Raw genomic sequence first — 22,243 nt, 5'->3', positions numbered from 1 at the left:
TATGTCATCATGAACAATATCACATAACAACATGTTAGGAACAATGGAACTAAAGCCATAAACCAGTGGTGGGCAACCTGGGGCCCAATGGGATAATCTGATTGCGGGCCATGAGACATTTTGCTGAATTTGACTGCCCCCCGGCACAGCCCCCCACAGTTCCCAGTGGCCGCAGTTCGCCATTCCCGGCCAATGGAAGCTGTGGGAAGCGGCAGGGAATGGTCAACCGTGGCCACTAGGAGCTGTGGGTGGCCGTGCCTGCGGATGGTCAACCTCAGCAGAATGTCTCACAGCCCACAAGCAAATTACACTGATGGGCCACAGTTGCCTACCACTGCCATAAACAGATCACCCACAAACTTTCCTTTAGCCCCGAAGAAATGATTAATCCTAATGAACTATGTGTTCTATATTCCATGTATGAAAATGATTACATTGCATACACGTAAAGATACCTTTCAAAAAGTCAATATTTAAAATACTATTTCTCATTTTTTAAATTTCATTTTAAATTAAAAGAAACACTACTGACTTTAGGACCAGATAGGATATTAAAGCTTTCAACACACCAATAACCTCAGCTTCATCTGAGGTAAAATCTCAAACTTGAAAAAAAGTATTCTGTGACTTTGACTCTTAACTGGTATCTATTTAATTGCAGTGTAGGTGTTCGGGCTCGGGCTGGAGCTCCAGCTCTAGGACCCCGCGAGGTGGTAGGGTCCCAGAGCTCAGCCTGCTGCCTGAGCCCAAACATCTACACCACAATTAAACAGCCCGTTAGCCCGAGCGCTGCGAGCCCCAGTCAGCTGGCATGAGCCAACTGCAGGTGGTTAATTGCAGTGTAGACATATCCTAGTAGGCTACCCCCTTGCAATGATACTCTCCAATCACAAGTAAGAGGGAAATAAAAAGATAGCTTTCAACCTATTTTCAATATTCAAAACTATGAGCTAAGACTGCTAAGTGAACAACAATATGAAATATATGGGAACAGTACAAAGCTATTATAGAAGAAACTGGAAAAACTAAGACAAGTCTCTCTTTCTATGAGTAACCAGTTACTGTATCATCAATAGACTCAGAATCTCTCAATCCACCCTGAAATCCTCCCTGCACCATGTTTAAATCAGTGGTCCCCAAACCTTTTTGCTGATGCCCTCCCCCCACTTAACTGGTACCTCCCCCCGCCTCCCGAAGCCATGATCAGGAGCCAGAGGGGGGCTGGGAGCAAGGCCATGGCCAGGAACCGTGGTTGGGGCCAGGAGCAGAACTGCAGTCAGGAGCGGGGCCGTATCCAGGAGTCGGGCCAGAGCTAGGGGTCGGGAACCAGGGGCCGTGGCCAGGAGCAGGGCCACAGTTGGGGCTGGTGCCAGAGCTGTGGCTGGGGTTGTGGCCAAGGTTAGGGCCGGAGCCAGGAAGGGAGCTGGGGGCAGAGCAGGGCTGGGTGGTGCTTCCTCTCCCGTCACACATCTCCCCCTAAACCTTCTTCCATGCCCCCCTACAGGAGCGTGCAACACAGTTTGGGGCCCACTGATCTAAACAGGCAATCTTGGGAACTCCAGTGATCCCCTTCAGGCAGGTTTTCTTGGCTGGACTGAATTCCCTTTTGATGGTATCACTGTGGGATTTGTGTCATCTACACTTCCTTTCCTAGAAATTTATTAGGCAAACCAAAAATCCTTTCACAAGCCCTACTGAGTTGGAGCACGCCCTCTTCATCTGAAACCAATTTCCACCTGAACTCTGCCAGTTACATGTGCTTTCGGAACTTGCATTCTTTGGGGTCTGGGAAGATGGCTGCAGTATCACCCATCAGGATTCCTGAGCATATGGATGAAACTTCAAACTTCATCACATCTCCAAGCATCAGCTTTCTTTTTTTTTTTATTAAACTTGGATTCTTGCCAAACCACAGGAGATTCCAGTAGAAAGTATGCATGCATAGGTTAAGATGTAATTTATTACAGGCTTGTGGGTGGGCATCAAGCCAACATACTTATTTAAATTACTTTATGAAAAAGGGAAAGCTGTAAAAGCACAAGCCTAAAAGTAAAGTAAACCAAGCTGGAATGAGCCACAGATTTCTTATTCAAGGATTCAGCATGATTCTTGAACACAAACATCTCTCTGATCTCACATACTACACACACAGAGGCACCCAACAAAATAAAGATCAAACAAAACTACACCTCAAAGTCAACTTTCATCTAACATTGAATAATAGTGGGTCAATCCCACAGCTCTATGAAAGTAACTCTCATTATACTCCATAGGATTTAGCATGTAAAAGGACTATGGGACGGTTCACTATATGCATTCCAATATAAAGGTTCAAAACACAGAACCAGACATTGAAAATGAAAAAAACTATTAGGACTTTATGTTGTTCCTCGGGTCATGCAGAGTTCTTCTCTATATCACATTCACTGCTTAGTACATTTTTAAAGGAATCAAACGATGGGGTTTCCACTTCTTCTTCTATACTATCCTACAATCTAACATGTTTTACAATTAGGAAACTTTCCACATATTCAACCAAAACTTTCTTTTGTACTACTTCATCCCATTGAAACTTACTCTACTCTGAGCCAGCAGAAACAATATTACTTGCTCCTTGTTATTTACAGCCTTGCAAACTTTTAGATCACTTTCATACCTGGCAAGAAAACTCAACAATCAAAGTAGCATTTTCATTTGCCAATACTCCACACCTAGAGTCAGGAAAAGAATGTGATCAGAACAACAACAAAAAGGCGGGGGGGACAGGGAAGACGGACGACACACACGACCAAACATAGTGCATTGGTCAGTTAACTAAGAACCCCCAACAGGAGAGGAATATCACTCAAGATCCCTCAAGATCCCTATTCATGGGTAAGGGCACGATGAATTTGGAAATTATTGATTTCTCTGACTCTCAGGGCTTGTCCAGTCAGTGCCTTAGTCTGCATTGGTTGGGGTGTAAATTCTAACCTGCACCAGCTTGTTGCACACTAACTGACCTGGGTTGACCCTGCAGGTGCACACTAAAAGTTCTTTAGTGGATGTTAATGTAGTGGTATTTGAAACTGGACTATATTAACATGCACTAGGGAACTTTTGTGTGCGCCAACAGGGTCCATATGAGCCAGTTAGTTCCTGACCCAGCAGCATGCATTAGAATTTACACTCCAGCTGATGTGGATTAAGACACAATGCAGACAAGCCCTCTGAAAACAAGAAATAAGATCTAACTCTAATTTAGATTAATATGAGTATTAGTCTTAAAAAATGGAAAGCCACTTATAAAGAACTATTTTCAAGGTTAAAGGAATTAGAGGTTCCTTTCACACAGAACAGAAATTTAATTATTTTAAACAGACAGCATAGTATTCTTAGAGATACAAAACTAAAATAATATGAATTATGGACCAGACCCTCACTGGGTGTAAGTGAGCACAACCCTACGCCAACTTGCTCCAACTGTGTGTCTGGCCCTATAACTAGTTTAAGGTATGACAGTACTGATCAGAGTAAGTTTCTGTACTCCCTCTTTTATCTTTACCTCTTGTTTTTCTTTGTGTTCTTTGCTTACATCTCTAACATGCCAAAACATGACACTTGAAATCTATTTTTCATTTATAACAGCCAGGAAATACATATTTAGCAGCATGTTTGCATTTTTCCCCTCCAATAAACAAATGTGTACACACACACAAACGCACAGCACTGTAGAGTTCCCAGAGATTTTAAATGTAGATATTACAGACACACACAGATGCTCTATATTACAGGTATACAAATATATAGAGAAAAGTGTACTACTGAGAAGAAGAATATAAATGAAAATGAAAACAATGTTTTGAAGGAACCACACCTGATTGAGCTCACTCTGCAGTTGTAGGCTATGTTGTTCTTTTTCCTCTCTCTGCTGTTGTAGCTGTTTAAACTCTGCCTTGAGATGCTGATACTTTGTCTCTATTTCTGACAATTCTTCCTTAAGTTTGTGGCTTGATTCCCCCTTCTCACCCAGTTCTGTCTGTACCCTCTGCAACGAGGCTTCAGCGGCAGATAGCCTTGCTCGAAGGTGCTCCAGGTCCAAGTCCTTTTGGTGAAGGCTTGCCTGCATGTTTTTTTTACTCACTGATTCTTCATAGTGCCTTTCTTCTAACTGGGTGTAATCAAATTCTTTCTTCAGCAGCTTTTCTGTCAGACTCTATAACAGCAATTAAATGGAAATTAAATCACAATTCTGCTTACATCTGATCAACTGTTATTCCTCACAAGAGTTTATCCAGAGCAATGAACAAGTCTCTCACAATAATAATCTCCAAAACTGAGTTGAGACATGAAATAGGTCTGTCAATAATTCTACATTTTAATTTCTATTTCATATTATAGCAGTCAATGCCAGAGTCCATATAGCATACAATTACAATTATAATTCCCATTTTCAGGCTCCCTTGCTCTCTATATATTTTAAACTGTGCTCAGTAAAGTTGGTTTCTGGACTGAAACTAACACTTTTCCTTTACACCTTACATAAGCCCTTTTCCTCTTCTTCTGGTAGCTGACTCAGTTGCCACTATTTCTACATCTTGAAGACTGGTTTGTTTTACTGAAACAACTGAGCTTCTTTGTTATTGCAAGCTCATGCATGTGTTTGGCAAATTGCTCTGTGACAGCAAAAAATTATTTGTATGTCAGAGGTACCTTTCATGTACTTACTTCTCTGTACGTTTAAATTTGTGGGTCACTGCCTCACCTGTAATTCTGTGTAATTTCAATAACTTTCCTCACTTTGCCCTATCACATCTCAAGAGAAGTGCAACATCCCCAGATATTCAAATTATGAGCTTCTCTTGAACAGAGACTACCAAAGTGAGTACAGTGTGCAACATTAAAAAATGATACTAGCATGAGACCACCAAACTCATAACATTATTCAGAATTTAGCCTGTTTTAACATGTTAGTGCCCTACTAACACACACCAGCTAATTCCCTAGAGTCAGACTTTTCTGTTGGAAAATAAAACTCCGCACACAAGTCAGCTCAGGAGGGTTGTTTGTTTTTAATTTGAAAATACCATAAATTTGGACTGGCCTTTTAGTGAAGAAGAGGTCTGGAGTCTCAAATTTTTCTCACCACACTTTATCAAAATTCATTTTGCAGGCAGCAATGCCTTACTTTGGAATCCACAGATTAAGATGAAATTTGAAAAATATTTACAGAGGATATGAGGTATCTTTTTTCATTGGTTTTAATTAGCATTTTGGATGGTCAAGTCTCATGAACCAAGTTTAGGCAGGAATTGGATGGAATTATTCAATTGCTGAATACAGTGATTTAAGTAATGATAGTAATTCAAATCCATGGCACTCTTCCCTCTGAATCAGTATTGATCAGTGCCTCGGCAACAGAGGTCATTTTCCTGCTGGAGGTGCCATCTTTCAAAGAGAGAACTAAAGCCAAGATCTTAACCATTGTCCTTAAATAGCCAATGGCACTTTTTGAAATTTATCAGCTGTCTTCCTGAGTGTCATAGCACAATTCCAGCTCAGGGAATTCATTGTTTCCCTAAAATCGCCATGTAAGTATAACTGAATTCTTAACTTCCTGTCCCAGCGTAGCATCTCTGTGTATATCTTTCAGCTACCAATGTTCTACCCGCAGTTTAAATGGATACTCTGTTTTTCAGCTCCTCTTTAAACAAAACATTTCTAAGAATTCAGCTGGCTGGCAGTTTGAAAAATCCCAGAACTCACAAGTGTAGTGTTGAAAGCATCAGATGGTGGTTTATGTTCTGAAATTCCTGGAATATATAGGTTCAAGAGAAGACACAGAAAGAACTGTAATTCTAGCTACGTTGGGCATTTTTAAAGCACACTTCTTCACAGCATCTAAGCACCAATCCCAAATTGATTTTGCTTTGGTTAGTTTAACAGAAAATTAAAACACTATTCAAGACTAATTTTGAGGATAGAGAGTTTAACAACTGTTAAATTTTATCAAATTTAAAAGGGCAAGAAGTCTTTGTATACTAGTTTACTTGCTTTTTAACAAGTTCGGAGGGAGGGGAGAGTTATTCTTCAGTACATCAGTTTTTAAATTATGTTGCAATCCAGCAAATGGCTCAACAGTAGCAGCTCACATTAGAATGAATATAATTATAGTTCTCTCAGAGTTTCCATTACAAAATATACTTTCTAAGGCTTACAACTTGGCCAAGAAAATTTGCTCCAGGCTGAAGTTTGAATGTGAACTGTAGCCTGGCAATAACTTTTTCCACAACATTTCTAGAAAAACAAAATAACTATTTTTAGTTACATGATTATATTATAATATGTATTATATATACAATATATAATAATAAACAGTACTTACATAATATCTGTTTTGAAGGTTATACAGGTAAAATCCTGGCCCCAATGAAATCAGTGGCAAAACTCCAATTGACTACAATGGCACCAGAATTTCACCCTGAGTTTATGGTGCAAATTAGTATGTTTTAACCTTTAGAAAAACAAAAAGTCTAGCTAGCCTTCTTAACAGCAGGAAAACAGGTTCAGCACAGGAGCACCACCACAACACCTTTTTCACAACCTGATTTCTAATATGCATATTTATAACAGCATTACAGCAGCTTCATACGCAGATTATCACAATACCTTTGTAACCCTTAGAAGGTATTTTAATAGTAATCAATGTAAAAGTGCTTCAAAGATGTAATGAGACACTGAACATCTTCATGCACCTTAAAGGTGAATGACAGAATTTGAAAGAGAGATCCCTGGCATAGTTTAATTTTGAATTAACACTGGGAAAGGCACATCATAACGTGTGCAGTGCCATTGTTGTTGCGTTGGTCTCAGGATATTAGATATTATGTCTACATAATACAGTGGCATTTATAATTGCGTTATTGCAGTATTTCCCAAACTTCTGAAATCGCAGTTCCCCTTCAGGAAAATGAAACAAAATATACTCCCCTTCAACCCTCCACACATTCTAACACCTAGCCAAAATAAGCAGTCACTCAGAGGAGATTGTGTACATCTACTTAATATGATACTTCCTCTCACTCCTTCCATGCATTGATGAACAGTAAAACAGCTAACAATTAAAGTTTATTTGAAGTATTATCACTGGCACCTGAGCTTATGTCTAAACTTAAAGCAGTGTGTAGAATACATACATTGTATGCCCCATAGCATCGGTATAAACAGCAGCGTAGTTAGCGAGGCAATACTAAGGTGAATAAAGACAGCCAGAACCTTTGGGAATATATTCTACACAGCTCTCTATGGGCCCAAGCAGTGCCTCCTGTGTCTACACTGCTATTTTTAGCACAGTAGCTTACCAGCGCCACGAAACGGCAGAAGTTGTTCCCCACAGCAGGGAAAATCTGAGACAGTAGGAAAGGATCTCACAAACGGAAGGCAGCAAGGAAGAGCTCTGGTAGTGGGGAGGCAGCAGTGAAAGGCTCTGGCAGGAGATTTCAGATGAAGCCTTTTCCCATCAACACACCTTTCTTAGGAAAAGGGGCTAGATTTGCAGGGAAGCCTGAGACATCCTAAGAGGCTTACTGGTTTTTCTAGCATTAGGCTGTTCTGGGCAATAGGCCGTTATAGGCCTTGGGAGTAATGCAGGCTCTAAGAGCCTTGGTTTTATACAAGCAATTTGATCCCTGGCACTGTGATGCTTTGGATTTGAGCTACGAAAAGAGGGGGAAAAGCCATGTGACAAATACATGTGCCTGTTGCCTTCCCCCAATAAATTATCCTGTTATGGCATTAATAGAGTTGCAGCCACTTGGCCTAAATTCCAGATGTGTGTGTCCTTCCTCACAAGTTCCTACTATTCTCAAAGTTCATTGGTTTACTTTAAAAATTAGAGGAAGCAGATTCTTCTCCAAAGGTAAAGGCCTGCATTTATGTATTCTTCGCTGCTCATCGTGACGGAGTTGCTGGAAGATATCACTGTAAGAATAACATTCTTCTAAATCAGACTTTACATGATCTTAACATCTGGATGCATACACAAAGAGACTGTCCTGGGCTACGCTGGAATCTTCATGGACATACAAACTAAAACCCAATATATTCCACTCTGCATGCATATCTGTTTTCTATCTTTTCCAAACGTACATTTTTACAAGGAGATTAAAAGCAAAATTTTCCCATTATTTAAGAAGCTTTTCATAACTTTACTAGTTCTGTGGCCAGACCTTCAACATAGGACAGTACTAGATATCAGGAAAGCTGCCCTATAGAGGCAACTGATGATTTCAAGCACCCACATGCATCCAGTATAGGGTTTACTGGAGTGAGGGCAAGTTAGGGGCAAGGCCAAGGAGCACAGTACTCTAAATACTCTAGCCAGTCCTTGGCTGACAGAGTGGTTTTAGGAGGCTACTTCAGTTGCTGCAAATTAGAGCACTCTTAGGCTGCTATAAGTCACTTTGGGAGTCATTTAAGCTCTAAAAGCCCCAGGACTGGGGGAGTCAAAAGGTGGCTTGGAGCCACCCTTCCCACACCGTCTCCTCAAGTGCACCGAGCATGAACTCAACACAGCTGAGAACTCTTCCCTTGATTTCTCATTTATCTTCCTATTTTGACTACAGATCAGTCATCTTATTCATCAATCTGCTGCCACTCCGTTAAATATTGGGAATTATATGTATTGTGGGGAGTACTTCAGATCAGTTTCAATGCATTCTTCGTATATAATTAAACTCTGCTAGTTTGGGGAAGTGGAATAAGATGCTAACCCTCACTATCTATTATAGTTCTGCCTCAGATTTACATCATACTATCACAAGCAAAGTATAAAAGATATTTTAAACTGCATCTTACTATATTCCTTGGCAAACGTTATTTCTACATTAAACTACTCTAAACTACAGCGTTTGGTCTCAGTCTCTGCCCCCCACTGACATTCTATGTTCTATTTTCCTAAATATGAATACACTTCCTTTCCCAAGACACTATTTGGATAATGTGCTATATAATAACTACTCTGCCAGCAATATACCAAGTACTATATGATCATCCTTCTAAGGAAGTGTTCCATCACAACTGAATTCCATATTTGGTCTTTCTTATCTCCACATACATACACAGAGACAGACATTGTGGGAGTATGCAAACAAAGAAAAGCATCTGGACAGCACAGGTCAATAGGTAGTATTCAGCGTTATGATGTGGGAAACTTTGTGGTTAGAAGCCTGCACTTTTTTTTTTTGCGATTCACATTAATGTAAGGGTAGGAATATTGCATAGGCATCTGCTAAGTTTCCAAGTGAAGAGTTAACATCGCTATGACGAACTTGACCTGAACATTTTCCATGTTGATTTGTCCCAGTTTTGTTTTGGCAGAATAGTAGATAATACAATAAAACATTCAGTGGAGCATTATGCTTTGCAGGGGGAATTTATCCAAATTTTTTGGCAATGTAGAATTACAAAAGCAAGTATGAGGGGGCAAAATATGTAACATTTAAAAAAATGAAGTTAGAGAAAAAAGAAAATCCTGCTTTTCATATGTTGAATGATTTGCCAAATAAAGTAAACATGTCTGGGATTTATTCACAAGACATTTATGAACAGCATTACAATAGTGAAATAGAGCACTGGAAAAAATGCTTCACCTCCACAGAGGAGGAATAAATTACTTCATTCACACAGGCAACAGCTGATGAGAAAAAGGTATGTAGCTTTCAAAATAACAGAGATGTTTAATAACACACTGAAATGCTTCATTAACTACACTAACTAAACAGGAGTTGTGATTATATTTTATATATTTTATAATTTTATTTTAAAATATATATATATATATATATAAAATAGGCACTCTGATATCATGGTGATGTGCAAAGTATAAGAACTTGGATAAAATACTGTATTAAATATGCAGAGAACACACAATGTTGTGGTGTAGTATAAAGGGTTTATTAGCTAGAATTTGAGATGGCATTAGCAGTGAAGCCATGAGCAATTTATATAGGTCTAAACATGTCCTGAGGAAAATTTTATACCCTACTAGCCCACCATGTTTTTGCATATGCCACAGAGGTTAACAGAAAAATGTTTTTTAAAAAGATCTTTTACTGAGACTTTTTTTAAAGAGACAACTGAAAAGCTAGCGATTCACTTCCGATGAGTCCAACTGTACAAGGCAGCCTCGGAGTAAGCCACAAAGAACCCTAAAAGTAACCTAAAAGTCTTATCTAAAATCAACGGGGCTTTGAAACTGAATAACTTGAGACCTTCCATATTTAGAATCAAATGCTGACTCCCACTGGGAAGCTAAGATAGTCCTTTTTTTCTGTGTTATAATGCTCCCATTTACAGCTCTCTGAAATCACAACACATTGAGCTCTAAACATATTACATTCCAGGAGTACTGATTGTGATTTTAGAGGGGAAATTCCACAAGTCAAGGAAAGAAAAAATTATTTATCTGGCAGGTTAACATGGCTGTTTAAATCTATTTAATGATGAGGAAAATCAGAAATAAGCCCAGCTGAGATGCATTAATAAGCAGAGTGCAAGTGAGGCTGTCATGTTAATTGAGCACATGGCTACGAATACCATATCTATGGTGTTCTCTACATATATACCCATATCTAGAAATACACACTTGCACATACACTTACACAGAGATATAAACATAGATATAGGACCACTTCTGCAGCAGGAGGGTGGGGGGGACCTGGATAGCCCCCAATACACATTTAGATGTTAAATATGTCAGTTAACTTTAACTTCTCAACAGTGCATCCCTCCACTAAATTGTTAGTACACAGTGATGTGACAATAAACAGCTCAATTGTGACTTTGCCATGAGTTCAAAGGAATGGATAGCACATTGTTACTCCTGCCCCAGGAGTCTCCCTGCTGCTCCAAGAAGAGAGTAAATCATCCTAGGCCTTTACCCAGAGCAAGCAGTGTATGCTCCCCAACACGCTGGCACAGCTCTAACCTATCCTTGCCTTCTTCTGCCCTTCCCACTTAGCTACACAAGGGCAGGATACAGTGGTTCTACAGAGTCTGCTTCTCCTTCAGCACTACTATCTGTATGTGGACAACCCTATGCCACTGCATTAGCTAGGTCATAATTTGACCAAAAATAAATAAATACCCATAGACAGCAATTAGTTAGGTTTGGGGTGGTGTGGAATAAACATGAAATTAAAGAATTACTGTTAGCTTGAGTTTGGATACAAAAATATATGTGTGTTGTAAAGGAAGGCCCTGACTAGCAAGTAGAAGGAAAGCCTTGAAAATAATAAGGATAAGGACACAAGGAATAAAATAAGGAAGATGTCTGTTCAAAGAATAACAAATGAGATAAGGGAAAGCTTCTAAAAAGAAGGCCTCTGACCAATAGGGGTGAGTGCAAATGGTTTTAAATAGGACAAAAAGAATCTGTCTTAAAATGAGCCAGAATGGCTCATCCTACCCCACACACCAGCATTAAAGTCTGTGTGAATCCAGAACAAACTGTCCAACAGCAAGAAGGAGGGGAGGAAAGGAAGTTGTAAATCTTATCTGAATAAGGACGAAAGCTTATGCTCAAATAAATTTGTTAGTCGCTAAGGTGCCACAAGTACTCCTTTTCTTTTTGCGAATACAGACTAACACGTCTGCTACTCTGAAACCTGGAAATAAGGGGGAAATGTCTCAAATTGTTTTTAGCTGAAGTCAGTAACTGGCAATGACAGCACTTATTTGTTGAAGAGTATACAAAAAGTAAATTCAAAAGAATTCATTGCCACTACTTGCCTGACCACATTGGAGCCAACCAATATGGTTCTAAGCACCCTTGGGTTTAGCCCGTTTGTAAATATCTTGATCAAATCCTTATAAATGTTTTGTTACTGTTTGGATGTAGTAAACTGCTTATTATTGAGGGTTTTTAAGCATGTTTAGAGCAATTGTACACACAACATTTGGCCTTTGGATTTAATAAAGGAATTTGTGGTTAAATTAGAATTTGATGGTTTCCCACATTAATAAATTTCAAATATTAATAATTCCAACAAGTGAGAAGAATTTTTTCACAGGCCTACCCTAAACAACTAATGTTGCCACTACATAAATAAATACCCACACAAACACAAATGCACACACAGAAAATTATAATCATATATAATACAAATACATTCAAATGTTTTATATGTACATAAACATATGTTATAATGGGGAAACAAACATAAAACTAAAAAAAAAAAGTTCTCTGATTTGTTTTCCTGTCTCCTCTTTCTTGTCTGTCTCCTTTTACTATTTTTCCCCACTTCTTCTTTAGGGAATACAGTAGAACCTCAAAGTTACAAACACCTTGGGAATGAAAGTTGTTCATAACTCTGAAATGTTCATAACTCTCAATAAAACGTTCTGGTTGTTCTTTCAAAAGTTTACAACTGAACATTGACTTAATACAGCTTTGAAACTTTACTATACAGAAGAAAAATGCTGCTTTTAACCATCTCTATTTAAATGAAACAAGCACAGAAACAGTTTTTTTGTCTTGTCAAATCTTTTTTTTAAACTTTCCCTTTGATTTTTTAGTAGTTTATGTTTAACACAATACTGTAATGTATTTGCTTTTTCTTTTCTTTTTTTTCCTGTCTCTGCTGCTGCCTGATTGCATACTTCTGCTTCCAAATTAGGTGTGTCGTTGGTCACTTTGTAACTCAGGTGTTCGTAACTCTTCTATTGTATGCATATGTATTCATTTATACATTACATATGCAATAATGCCAACTCCGGATTTTATCATAAAATTCTGCAATATTTGCTGTTTCTCTGAAAGCCCCAGCTCTTCAAACTGAGAATCTCAGATTTTATTATAAAAAATAAATAAATAAGTTTCTACCCTTCACAATTGTGAAAAGCCTCCAAATGTTACCAGTGTGTGACCTAAAGGCTCAGGAACTAGAGGGCACATAAAAAGAACTCCCAAAAGTATATAATTTCTTTTTAAATGTAATTATTTTTAAGCTAATCTCATAATATTTTAGGAAATGATGATTACTAACGATTTTAATGCTTGTTTTGGCAATACTATATATAGTGTAAATGGCAGATTTAGAAAACTACATTATAACTGTAATGGACCTGACTATCTTTAAAAGTTATAATGTAAGATAAAATCCTTCAAATGTACTACTGTAAATTTATTACCCCTTTCAGGCTAATCGGGATAGTGAACAATCAGGGAAGGCTTAACTTTTGATGCCACAATGATTTATTTTGTTAAACTCTTTGGTTAACACTCTGAAATGCAGTTTGTGACACAAGAGCCAGATTGTACATTTTCACATAAATACAGGTTTTAAAAATGTGAGTAATAATAAAACTCTTACCTGGTTTTTCTGTGCTAATTCATTAACTGAACATTGAAGTTTTTGTTGTTCCTGCACATACACAGCAACCTCCTGAGGGCCTTTTGCAAGCTCAGCCCTTAGCTGATTTATGGTGGCCTTAATAAAAAAAAATTTAAAAAGTTACGATTAATAATAATTTACATTGATAGCCCAAATATAGACAGGAGGTCTGAGGTGGGGGTGGGGGCAAAATATAAACCAGCTTGCAAAAAAGAATGTGTCTTTAATTAGCATGAATTACATGTGCAAATTTTGGCCCATGGAAATACTGGGGGGGGGAGAGGAATCCCCTTGCTGAGATCCTTTCACATCATCTCATCAGGAAGACAGTTGTTTGCCCTCTCCAGTGGAAAAGGCCAAGAAGCCCACCCCCAAACCTGGCAGATCCCAAAGGATCTGCATGGAGGCCTTGTGTCTCCCATAACTCTGACTCTCAGGGGAATTGGGATCCCTTGGCTCCATTTTCAGTGGTGTTGCCAAGATCTCTACCCAGCCAGGAAGGATGGTCAAGTGGATAGGGCACTAGAAGGGACTTAAAACGCCAGGCTCAGTTCCCAGTTCTGCCATTGACTTCCTGTGTGAGTTTTGACAAGTGACTTAAGGTGGTTTTTTTTCCCTCTCCTGCTGGTAATAGCTCATCTTACCTGATCTCTCTCATTACAATGTGTATGGTAACACCCATTGTTTCATGTTCTCTGTGTATATAAAATCTCCCCACTGTATTTTCCACTGCATGCATCCGATGAAGTGAGCTGTAGCTCACGAAAGCTTATGCTCAAATAAATTTGTTAGTCTCTATGTTGCCACAAATAATCCTTTTCTTTTTGCGGTTACAGACTAACAAGGCTGCTACTCTGAAATTAATCTACCCTGTATCTCATTTCCCCATCTGTAAAGTGTGGATAACAACAGTTCCCTACCTCACAGGAGTGATGTAAGGATAACTACATTAATGATTGTGAGGTGTTCATATAGTACAGAGATGAGGGCATAAATACCTTAGACAGATAACAATGGCTGCCCTAGGCTCTCATCTTTAAGGGCTAATTTCTGTGAGACAGATGCACTATGTGCATCACCTAGTCCCCATCTCCTCCATTGGCAAAGACCCCAGACTGCAGAGAAATCTCAGCATTGCATACAAGAAATAGTGAGGGGGAAAAAAGAGTGGGGGGGGGGAACAAGGTGATGTGGAAGGAAGGAAGGAAATAAGTGTGTGGAGGATCCCCTCCATGCATGGATTTAGGTGGCATGATCTGGTCCTTAAAGTGGAGGACAAAGGAAACTGCTTTTAATAAAATGTGAGTTAATACTGAGCTTCCTAATTAAGATGTGTCTGAAGAAACCATCCAATGGCTAACAAGTCCAATTCAGGTTTCAGAGTAGCAGCCGTGTTAGTCTGTATTCGCAAAAAGAAAAGGAGTACTTGTGGCACCTTAGAGACTAACACATTTATTTGAACACAAGTTTTCGTGAGCTACAGCTCACTTCATTGGAGTGAGCTGTAGCTCACGAAAGCTTATGCTCAAATAAATGTGTTAGTCTCTAAGGTGCCACAAGTACTCGTAAGTCCAATTCACTTGCTTTTACTCTTTGTTTTAATGTTTCTGCAACAAAGATACTGAGAAACATCAGCTTTCTGCATTTTAAAGATGAATGAGAAAACTAAAATGCACGTTGTGTTACCTTTGAAACACATAGTACACAAATGGCATTATTTGTTATAAATGCTTTTCCTTCCCCTAAGTTATTCTAGCCACACATTTATGGTCATAAGTACAGATGTTAATTTGATCATTTCCTTTTTTTAGAAAAAGAACAGCACATCCCATGAAAGTTTACACTATTTTGTGCATGTAACAAAAGTTATCAGAAAGAAGCAGCAGCCCATAAATAAAGACAAATTACTTTGTCTTGTTCATAAAATAGGATATATTTTTGGGAAGAGCAAAGAGAATGTATAAACACATTCATTGTAAAAATATATGTTGCTATTAATGCTGACTTTTCATAACGGCACATTTTATACTGCTGTAGTTGCAGAGTTGTTGCTAAAAAACATGGGATCTCTACTGTGCAAATGCACTGTTTTGTAAGGGTATCCAGAAAAGTACACAGACATTTTGTAGAAGTGATAATGCAAATGCAAAAATGTACACAAATTTGTCAAACACTATTGCAGCTGTTTAAACCAAAAACGGAACAAGAATCTACAAAGAAGAGTTACTGTAAATATATTTCAAGATATAGTTCTGGCAGCTATTGTTCAAAAAAAAACACCTCATGTTTAGTTATTAAATAGGAACAAAGTGAGGTTGAATAATCGTTTAAAACATATGCTGGCTGACGTGTTTATTTGATTAATAAACCAATAAGCAAACAGGAACACATCTGTTTAACAAGGTCTTGATGTTATCTTGAGACTACAGAATTACAATGCAATGATAAAAAGCTTTCACCAAAAGTTACCTCAAATGTAAGTGTCTCCATTAGAAAGCAGAAAAAATAAAATAAAATGATGGATGAAATGTGGAAACAAGTAGTGATCAAAGTTTTAGGTACAATTCTTCAAAATCTATAGTCAAACATTATCTTTCTATGCCTTTGTTTAAAGAGACAATCTTGACTTTATCATAACAAAGGAACTTTATACACTCATTTATTCGTGTTAATACCCTCTACTCATGTTAATGTGCTCTGGAAATAATATCAACAATCTAGTAGTGTCTTATGCCTTGTCTCTTATGCCAGGTAGGCAATTATCCCATATATAAATAACTGAAATGAGTCCCTGCAAAGATTCACACACGCGCTAAACTTGACTGCAGTGAAACTATCCAAAGTGAATGAAGCTAAGCACAGTGTGTGGAGTTAACCATGTCTTTCTATTGATTTCAAAGGGTTTTGGAGAAGGTCTTATGTGTTTTAGGTGCTGAACAGAAGATTTATTATGTGGGATTCACTATAGTGAGAAACTAAACATGGGATAATTATGAGGATCCCAAAAGCAACTCTAATCTAACGAAGACAGCAACCTGCCATGTTTTCAAGTATAACTCCATAACAAGCACAACATACAATAGCCAATGAATAAGAAGAAGGTGAGATGGTGAAACGCAATAGAAGAGCTCAGCATCCAGCTGGATCAGTGATTTTTAAATATGAAAAATTAGAATTCTTTCAAGAGTTTTTAATTAATTAAATGCCAAAATGATAATTTATTTCCGTATCTTGCTCCTTACTTTTAATCCTTAGCAATGAAGGTCAAAAAACCCAAGCACAAGATGACAAACACGAAGCCAACATTTAGAGCAGAAATGTCACAAATATGGAAACAGTAAATTTTTTCACCTCAAATCTACTTAGTTTCTCAGTATTTAAAGGAAAAAATCCATTAAAAACAGTAAGATTTTTTTCTTATTCTCTCAATTCAGGCTATACAATTCTCTTTTTTTAAAATTACATTCTCTGGAAACTAATATATGAACATAAGAAGATATGGTTTAAGTTCTTAATGCTATTTTAGTTAGATTCTCAATCTGCACTCTCAGCATTCTAAGCAAAAAGATCAAGGACTGTCTTATAGTTACAGGATGAGCTGTGCTTCAGACCCCTTTTGATCCCTCATGAATGCATCCGTCTGGTGACAGGTTTTACTACCTTCACCCCTTTTTCGGTGAAACCACGCATCCTACCTCTCTCAGAATAGGTCTCTGGGCTGCAGCCCCGTTTACCAACCACGTTAACACAACAGGCCCAAGTGTGTTTAGCTACTGTAAACCCTTTCCCTCCAGGGCCAGTGACATGGGCTGATTAAAGTGACTCAAACAGCTTCTTCAAAACAAGAAATTTTTTATTCACTCAAGGGTGCACAGCAAGTAGAAAAAGAGATAAAACAATAAAAGGCCTATACACGTGGGTCTTACCTAAACTTTATTCTTTCTGTGTATGTAGTTTTATGTAAGTTCCACTCAGCCCAGCCACCCCTACTGCTGATTTGGGAGAGACAGACAGCCCCTGCTACATTCTGTCAATGTCTCATTCTCAGAGAGTACGTCTCCACTGTGTTTTAAAACCCATGGCAGCAAGTCTCAAAGCTCGGGTCTGTAGACTCTGGCTCACGCTATGGCATTAAAAAGAAGTTGTGTAGACATTTGGGTTGGGGCTTTGAAGCCCATGTTAACATGGTTGGTAAAAAGGGGAGGCTGCAGCCCACCTCCTCACCCAGGCCTTAGAGTCCTAGCTCCAATCCAAGCCGCAACATCTGCACTGCTGTTTTTAACACTATAGTGCAAGTCCATGTCTGTAGACCCAGAGTTTGAGACTCGCTATGATGGATTTTCAAACACAGTGGAGACATACATGGAGACTCCTCTTCAACCACTGCTGCCTATTCACTCCCCTGCCTTTCTAGGCTAGGGTCTTTCATGATTTAATATCCTTTTGATATTAGGCTTGAGCCTGGGAGAAATTAACCTGCTAGCCTGGTTGAAGCCAGGCAGATGGGCATTTCCCAATTAAGGGGCCCTTCACTGTTCCCTTAAGGACCCTTTGTATTCTCTCTGGAGGTATCTTATCTCTGTCATTGTTTCATTTCCCATTAGTTCCCTCCTAACAGCCTCCTTTGATTTAATTCCATGAAATCAGGCAGCATAATATCCAGCAAGTAAACTGAGGCAAATGTGACTGTCAGAAAATAATACAGATTCCCTCATGCTCCACAGACTGAATAGTCAGAGACTGAATTACTCTCTCAGCCCCAGAAGTGATCCCTCAAGAACAGGGCTGAATCACAGGCATGGGGAAGCTTTCACCACCATTATTATATACATTCCATGGGTAGAAGCTTCAGTTTCCAGTGTTCTCAATCTAGCACTTTTACAAACACATTTTATTAGTTTTAAAAAGCTAAGTGGAATTCAGGCTACTGATTTTAAAATCTGTTAGATCTAGTATCACTTCTCATAGACAGCAAAGTTTTATTTTAATGTAGTTTACCTGTGTCACATTACAGTCACTGATATGTTAAAGGTTATGATGCAGAGGAGAAAGCAACATTTTACAGAAGAATGAATTACCGCTATGTACTTTAACACTTAAATTGTACCAATTGTCTTTTGGTTTAAATAGTACCTATCCAATTTTTCATAGATAGCTAATGTCACTGCAAACACACTACTGGAAATTTAGTCAATATTTCCCTCCCCCAGCCCCACCAAGATTTCCCATATATAGGCATGAGAATAACTAGTGACACCAATAAAAAGAAAACGAGTACTTGTGGCACCTTAGAGACTAACACATTTATTATAGAATAAGCTTTCGTGAGCAACAGCTCACTTCATCGGATGCATACAGTGAGCTGTAGCTCACAAAAGCTTATCCTCTAATAAATGTGTTAGTCTCTAAGGTGCCAAAAGTACTCCTTTTCTTTTTGCGAATACAGACTAACACGGCTGCTACTCTGAAACCTGTCATAGTGACACCAATGCAACCCTGCTCCCCTATATCTGCTACTACATCCAACAAGAGTGATGATAAACATTAGATTGTTTCTGCTAAATGATACACAGTGAAACAGTTAGCCATTTTGATATATAACTCCATCCATTAAGATGAACAGCAGCAATTCATATTTCTGTTAGAGCTAGTTCTGCAAAATCCAGCAGACATCACTTTATGTTCAGTTTACACTTTCAGATGGTCTTTGAAACATTCAGACTAGATAGCCAATATTTTGAAATGAAAGCTTAAATTCTGAAGTACAATTGTGCTATTCTCAAAAATGAGGCAGAAATTTACATGACAGTATAACCAATTAAAGTAACTCCCCACTTAAAGTTGTCCTGGTTAACGTTGTTTCATTGTTACGTTGCTGATCAATTAGAGAACATGCTCGTTTAAAGTTGCGCAAAGCTCCCTTATAATGTTGTTTGGCAGCCACCTACTTTGTCCACTGCCTGCAGAAAGAGCAGCCCGTTGGAGCTAGCTGGTGGGAGCTTGGAACCAGGATGGACCGGATGCCCCCCTAAATTTCCTGTGCAGCAGCCGCCAAGCAGGCATGTCCTCCTGGCCCCCATCTCCATAGAGTCCTAGTCCATCATTAGCAGTAAGACATTCCCTGGGAAATATCCCACCCTCTGACTCCACCACCTCAACCAAGCTTCACAATCATCATTGCTGTGTACAGTATTAAATTGTTTGTTTAAAACTTATACAGTGTATATACATATATACAAAATATAGTCTTTTGTCCAGCAAAAAAAATTTCCATGGAACCTAACCCCCCCATTTTGCATTAATTCTTATGGGGGAATTAGATTCGCTTAACATCATTTTGCTTAAAGTAGCATTTTTCAGGAACATAACTACAACGTTAAGCAAGGAGTTACTGTATACTCAGGGCCACAACTGCAACATTCCTTTCTTCACATACATGTTTGATCAAGCCTGTGAACGGCTTCTCCTTAGTCTAAATATTTTAAAACTTGAATAAGAAAATACTAGACTTATTGTTTAATATAATACTGTACTCTTTATACAATTCATTTGGCCCCATGAATGTCTTGTGCAGTCTCTGCAGGGCAAGGAAAGAAGAGAAGATGACAGGAACCCTGAGGAGTTTAGAAACAGTACAAGGCAGAGAGCTGGTTACTCCACACATCTCTAAAGCTCTGCAGGGGAGAGGAAGGAAGGAGGAGCTGGAATCTGAGGAGCTCCGAAATTCCACAAAACAGATGAACGGGGGGGGAGGGAGGGCTTAAAGGGGTCAGTTATTCTGCACCATTGCAAAGGTCTCTAGAACAGCATGAACTAGGGGCAACTTGCAAAATGTATAAGCTTATCTGAGCTGTACAGGATAGGGAAATACATAGTCATGGTGGAATGGGGACCTTGCAGAGCTCCTGAATCCCATATTGGCCCTATATTCAAAAGAAGGAAATTAACAGGCAGATAAATTTGTTACTTTTAGCACAAGCATCTCCTCACTAAAATTTTTTGGTCCAAGCCAAAAATTACAACAAGGTTATAGGTGTTAAGATTGCTACCTCTCGCTTAAGTGCAAACATATTCACATCAAGGATTGTTCCAGTTTAAGAAAGCCTAAGCATTTAAAAGTCTGAAAATGAATAGTTAAAGGAAGGTAGATACATATTCAAGTATCCTCACAGTTCAGATAGTCTCTGAAACAAACATGCATGTGTAAAATTAAAATCACATTGCACATTCCAAAAACAACCTTAATTCAGACTTCCATTATCTACCCACCTAACATTTAACAGGAAATGCTTATTGGAACAACAACAGTTTTAAGAATATTTGAAATCACTGGTTACAGATGAAAACACCAAACATTCTCCAAGTTTCTTTGACCCTCTTTCTCTTCTTCCTAGGTAATTAGGTAATGTACTAGCTTCATTTAATCAAAAGGGTATACTGAGATCTGTGCCCTATTGAGTACAGCATGATTGGGGAAATATTGTTAAGTATTTTCAGACCTCTCAACACTGGTCTAATTCTGCTCCCATTGAGTTCAACAGATGCTGGTTAGGCCAGCACTGAGCACTTCTGAAAAACCCACCTACAATCTGTATCTCATATGGATTGTGGAGTCTCACTTTGAAAGGATAAACAGGAAAAAAGGGCCTGGGGAGATACAGGGCTATATATTTCCAGGACATATAATTAAGGTGGAAGTAACAGATTTTGTTTTCAACCTTCCTCAGGACGAAGAAAAATAGTTGTGTCTCTGGTCTGACCATGAAGGATGAGACATGATATATTGGAGTCTCTTGGCCAAAACAGGTAGTCGGGACTGGCAAGAGATTAGTTTCTGGTTTGTATATGGAGGAAAATAGGCAAAATGTTGGTTTCTACGGCCAATAATGAGCAGGTGAACTGAAGGATACTGGGGGGGAGGTGGGCAGGGGGAGTATGTGAGTGATTTTAAGGTTTGTAATTTATATGCAAAATATAGATGTGATAAAGAGTAAGTGTCAAAAGGCTTCTGATTAATAGGTTAATGCTGGGTAGAAAAATGGCACAGAATTTACACTGATTAAAAAAAGTCACAATGCATATTCTACAAACACATGTACATTTATTTAAGGGACTATATGAACTGTGAAAACATTTCAATAGTTATCTACCTTGCATTAATGGTTCATTTTCATATATTTACATGCTTGGGGGTTATTTAAAACCGTAACCCTGTTTTATAAACATATGTTTCAATTTTAATGTTAAGTAGCAACCATAACCTTAGGTAACAATTAGTTTCTGTCTCTGTATCACAGCACACAATTTAGAAAAGTTCAAAATAATTTTTTTCTTTTTGAGGCAGAAATGTCCCTGCCTCACTGGAGAGATCACTACATATGCCAGCAGGTGAGGTTGCTTCTCCTCTACATAGCTGTACAAAACTAACTTTTCATGCTAAAAAGAGAGTTTTTTTAAAAAGATTTTATTGTCTGGATACCGATGCACAGATTGTATCAATCTACTCTAATCTAATGAAACACTCCCTACCAGATTAGTTAGGGAAGAAAGCAAAGTTCTATTCAGTGTGATGGATTAACATTCATCATTATCATATGAAAATCATGGCAAAACTAAAACATGTTCTAAGCCTTTTTGTTTGGCTTCATTACCTCCGAGTTCGCATACTCTGCCTGCAAATGCTTGCACTCATCTTTCAGTTTCTCTGATTCTCTCTCACGCTCCAAAGTCATCTTGTCCATCAATGTCTGAACTTGGACCAGCTCCTTCTTTAGAACAGAAACATCCTCCACACCTGGTCTTTGCAGCTGAAAGGCAGCATAACAATAATTACTACCTATAAGGATTTCTAATACTGACACATATGTTTT

At 38.5% G+C, this 22,243-nt stretch overlaps 1 protein-coding gene across 1 annotated transcript in view; it reads right to left on the bottom strand.

Annotated features, from left to right (window-relative positions):
* EEA1 (early endosome antigen 1) overlaps positions 1-22,243 on the bottom strand; it is a 140,665-nt gene that overhangs the window by 57,171 nt on the left and 61,251 nt on the right. The window contains 3 exon segments of the mRNA XM_038401122.2: positions 3,857-4,195; positions 13,353-13,469; positions 22,025-22,180. Of these exon segments, the coding sequence (XP_038257050.2) occupies positions 3,857-4,195; positions 13,353-13,469; positions 22,025-22,180 (612 nt within the window).

This window comes from Dermochelys coriacea, chromosome 1 (genome assembly GCF_009764565.3).
Source record: "Dermochelys coriacea isolate rDerCor1 chromosome 1, rDerCor1.pri.v4, whole genome shotgun sequence".
NCBI lineage: Eukaryota > Metazoa > Chordata > Testudines > Dermochelyidae > Dermochelys > Dermochelys coriacea.
This window is presented reverse-complemented; position numbering and strand designations above follow the sequence as displayed.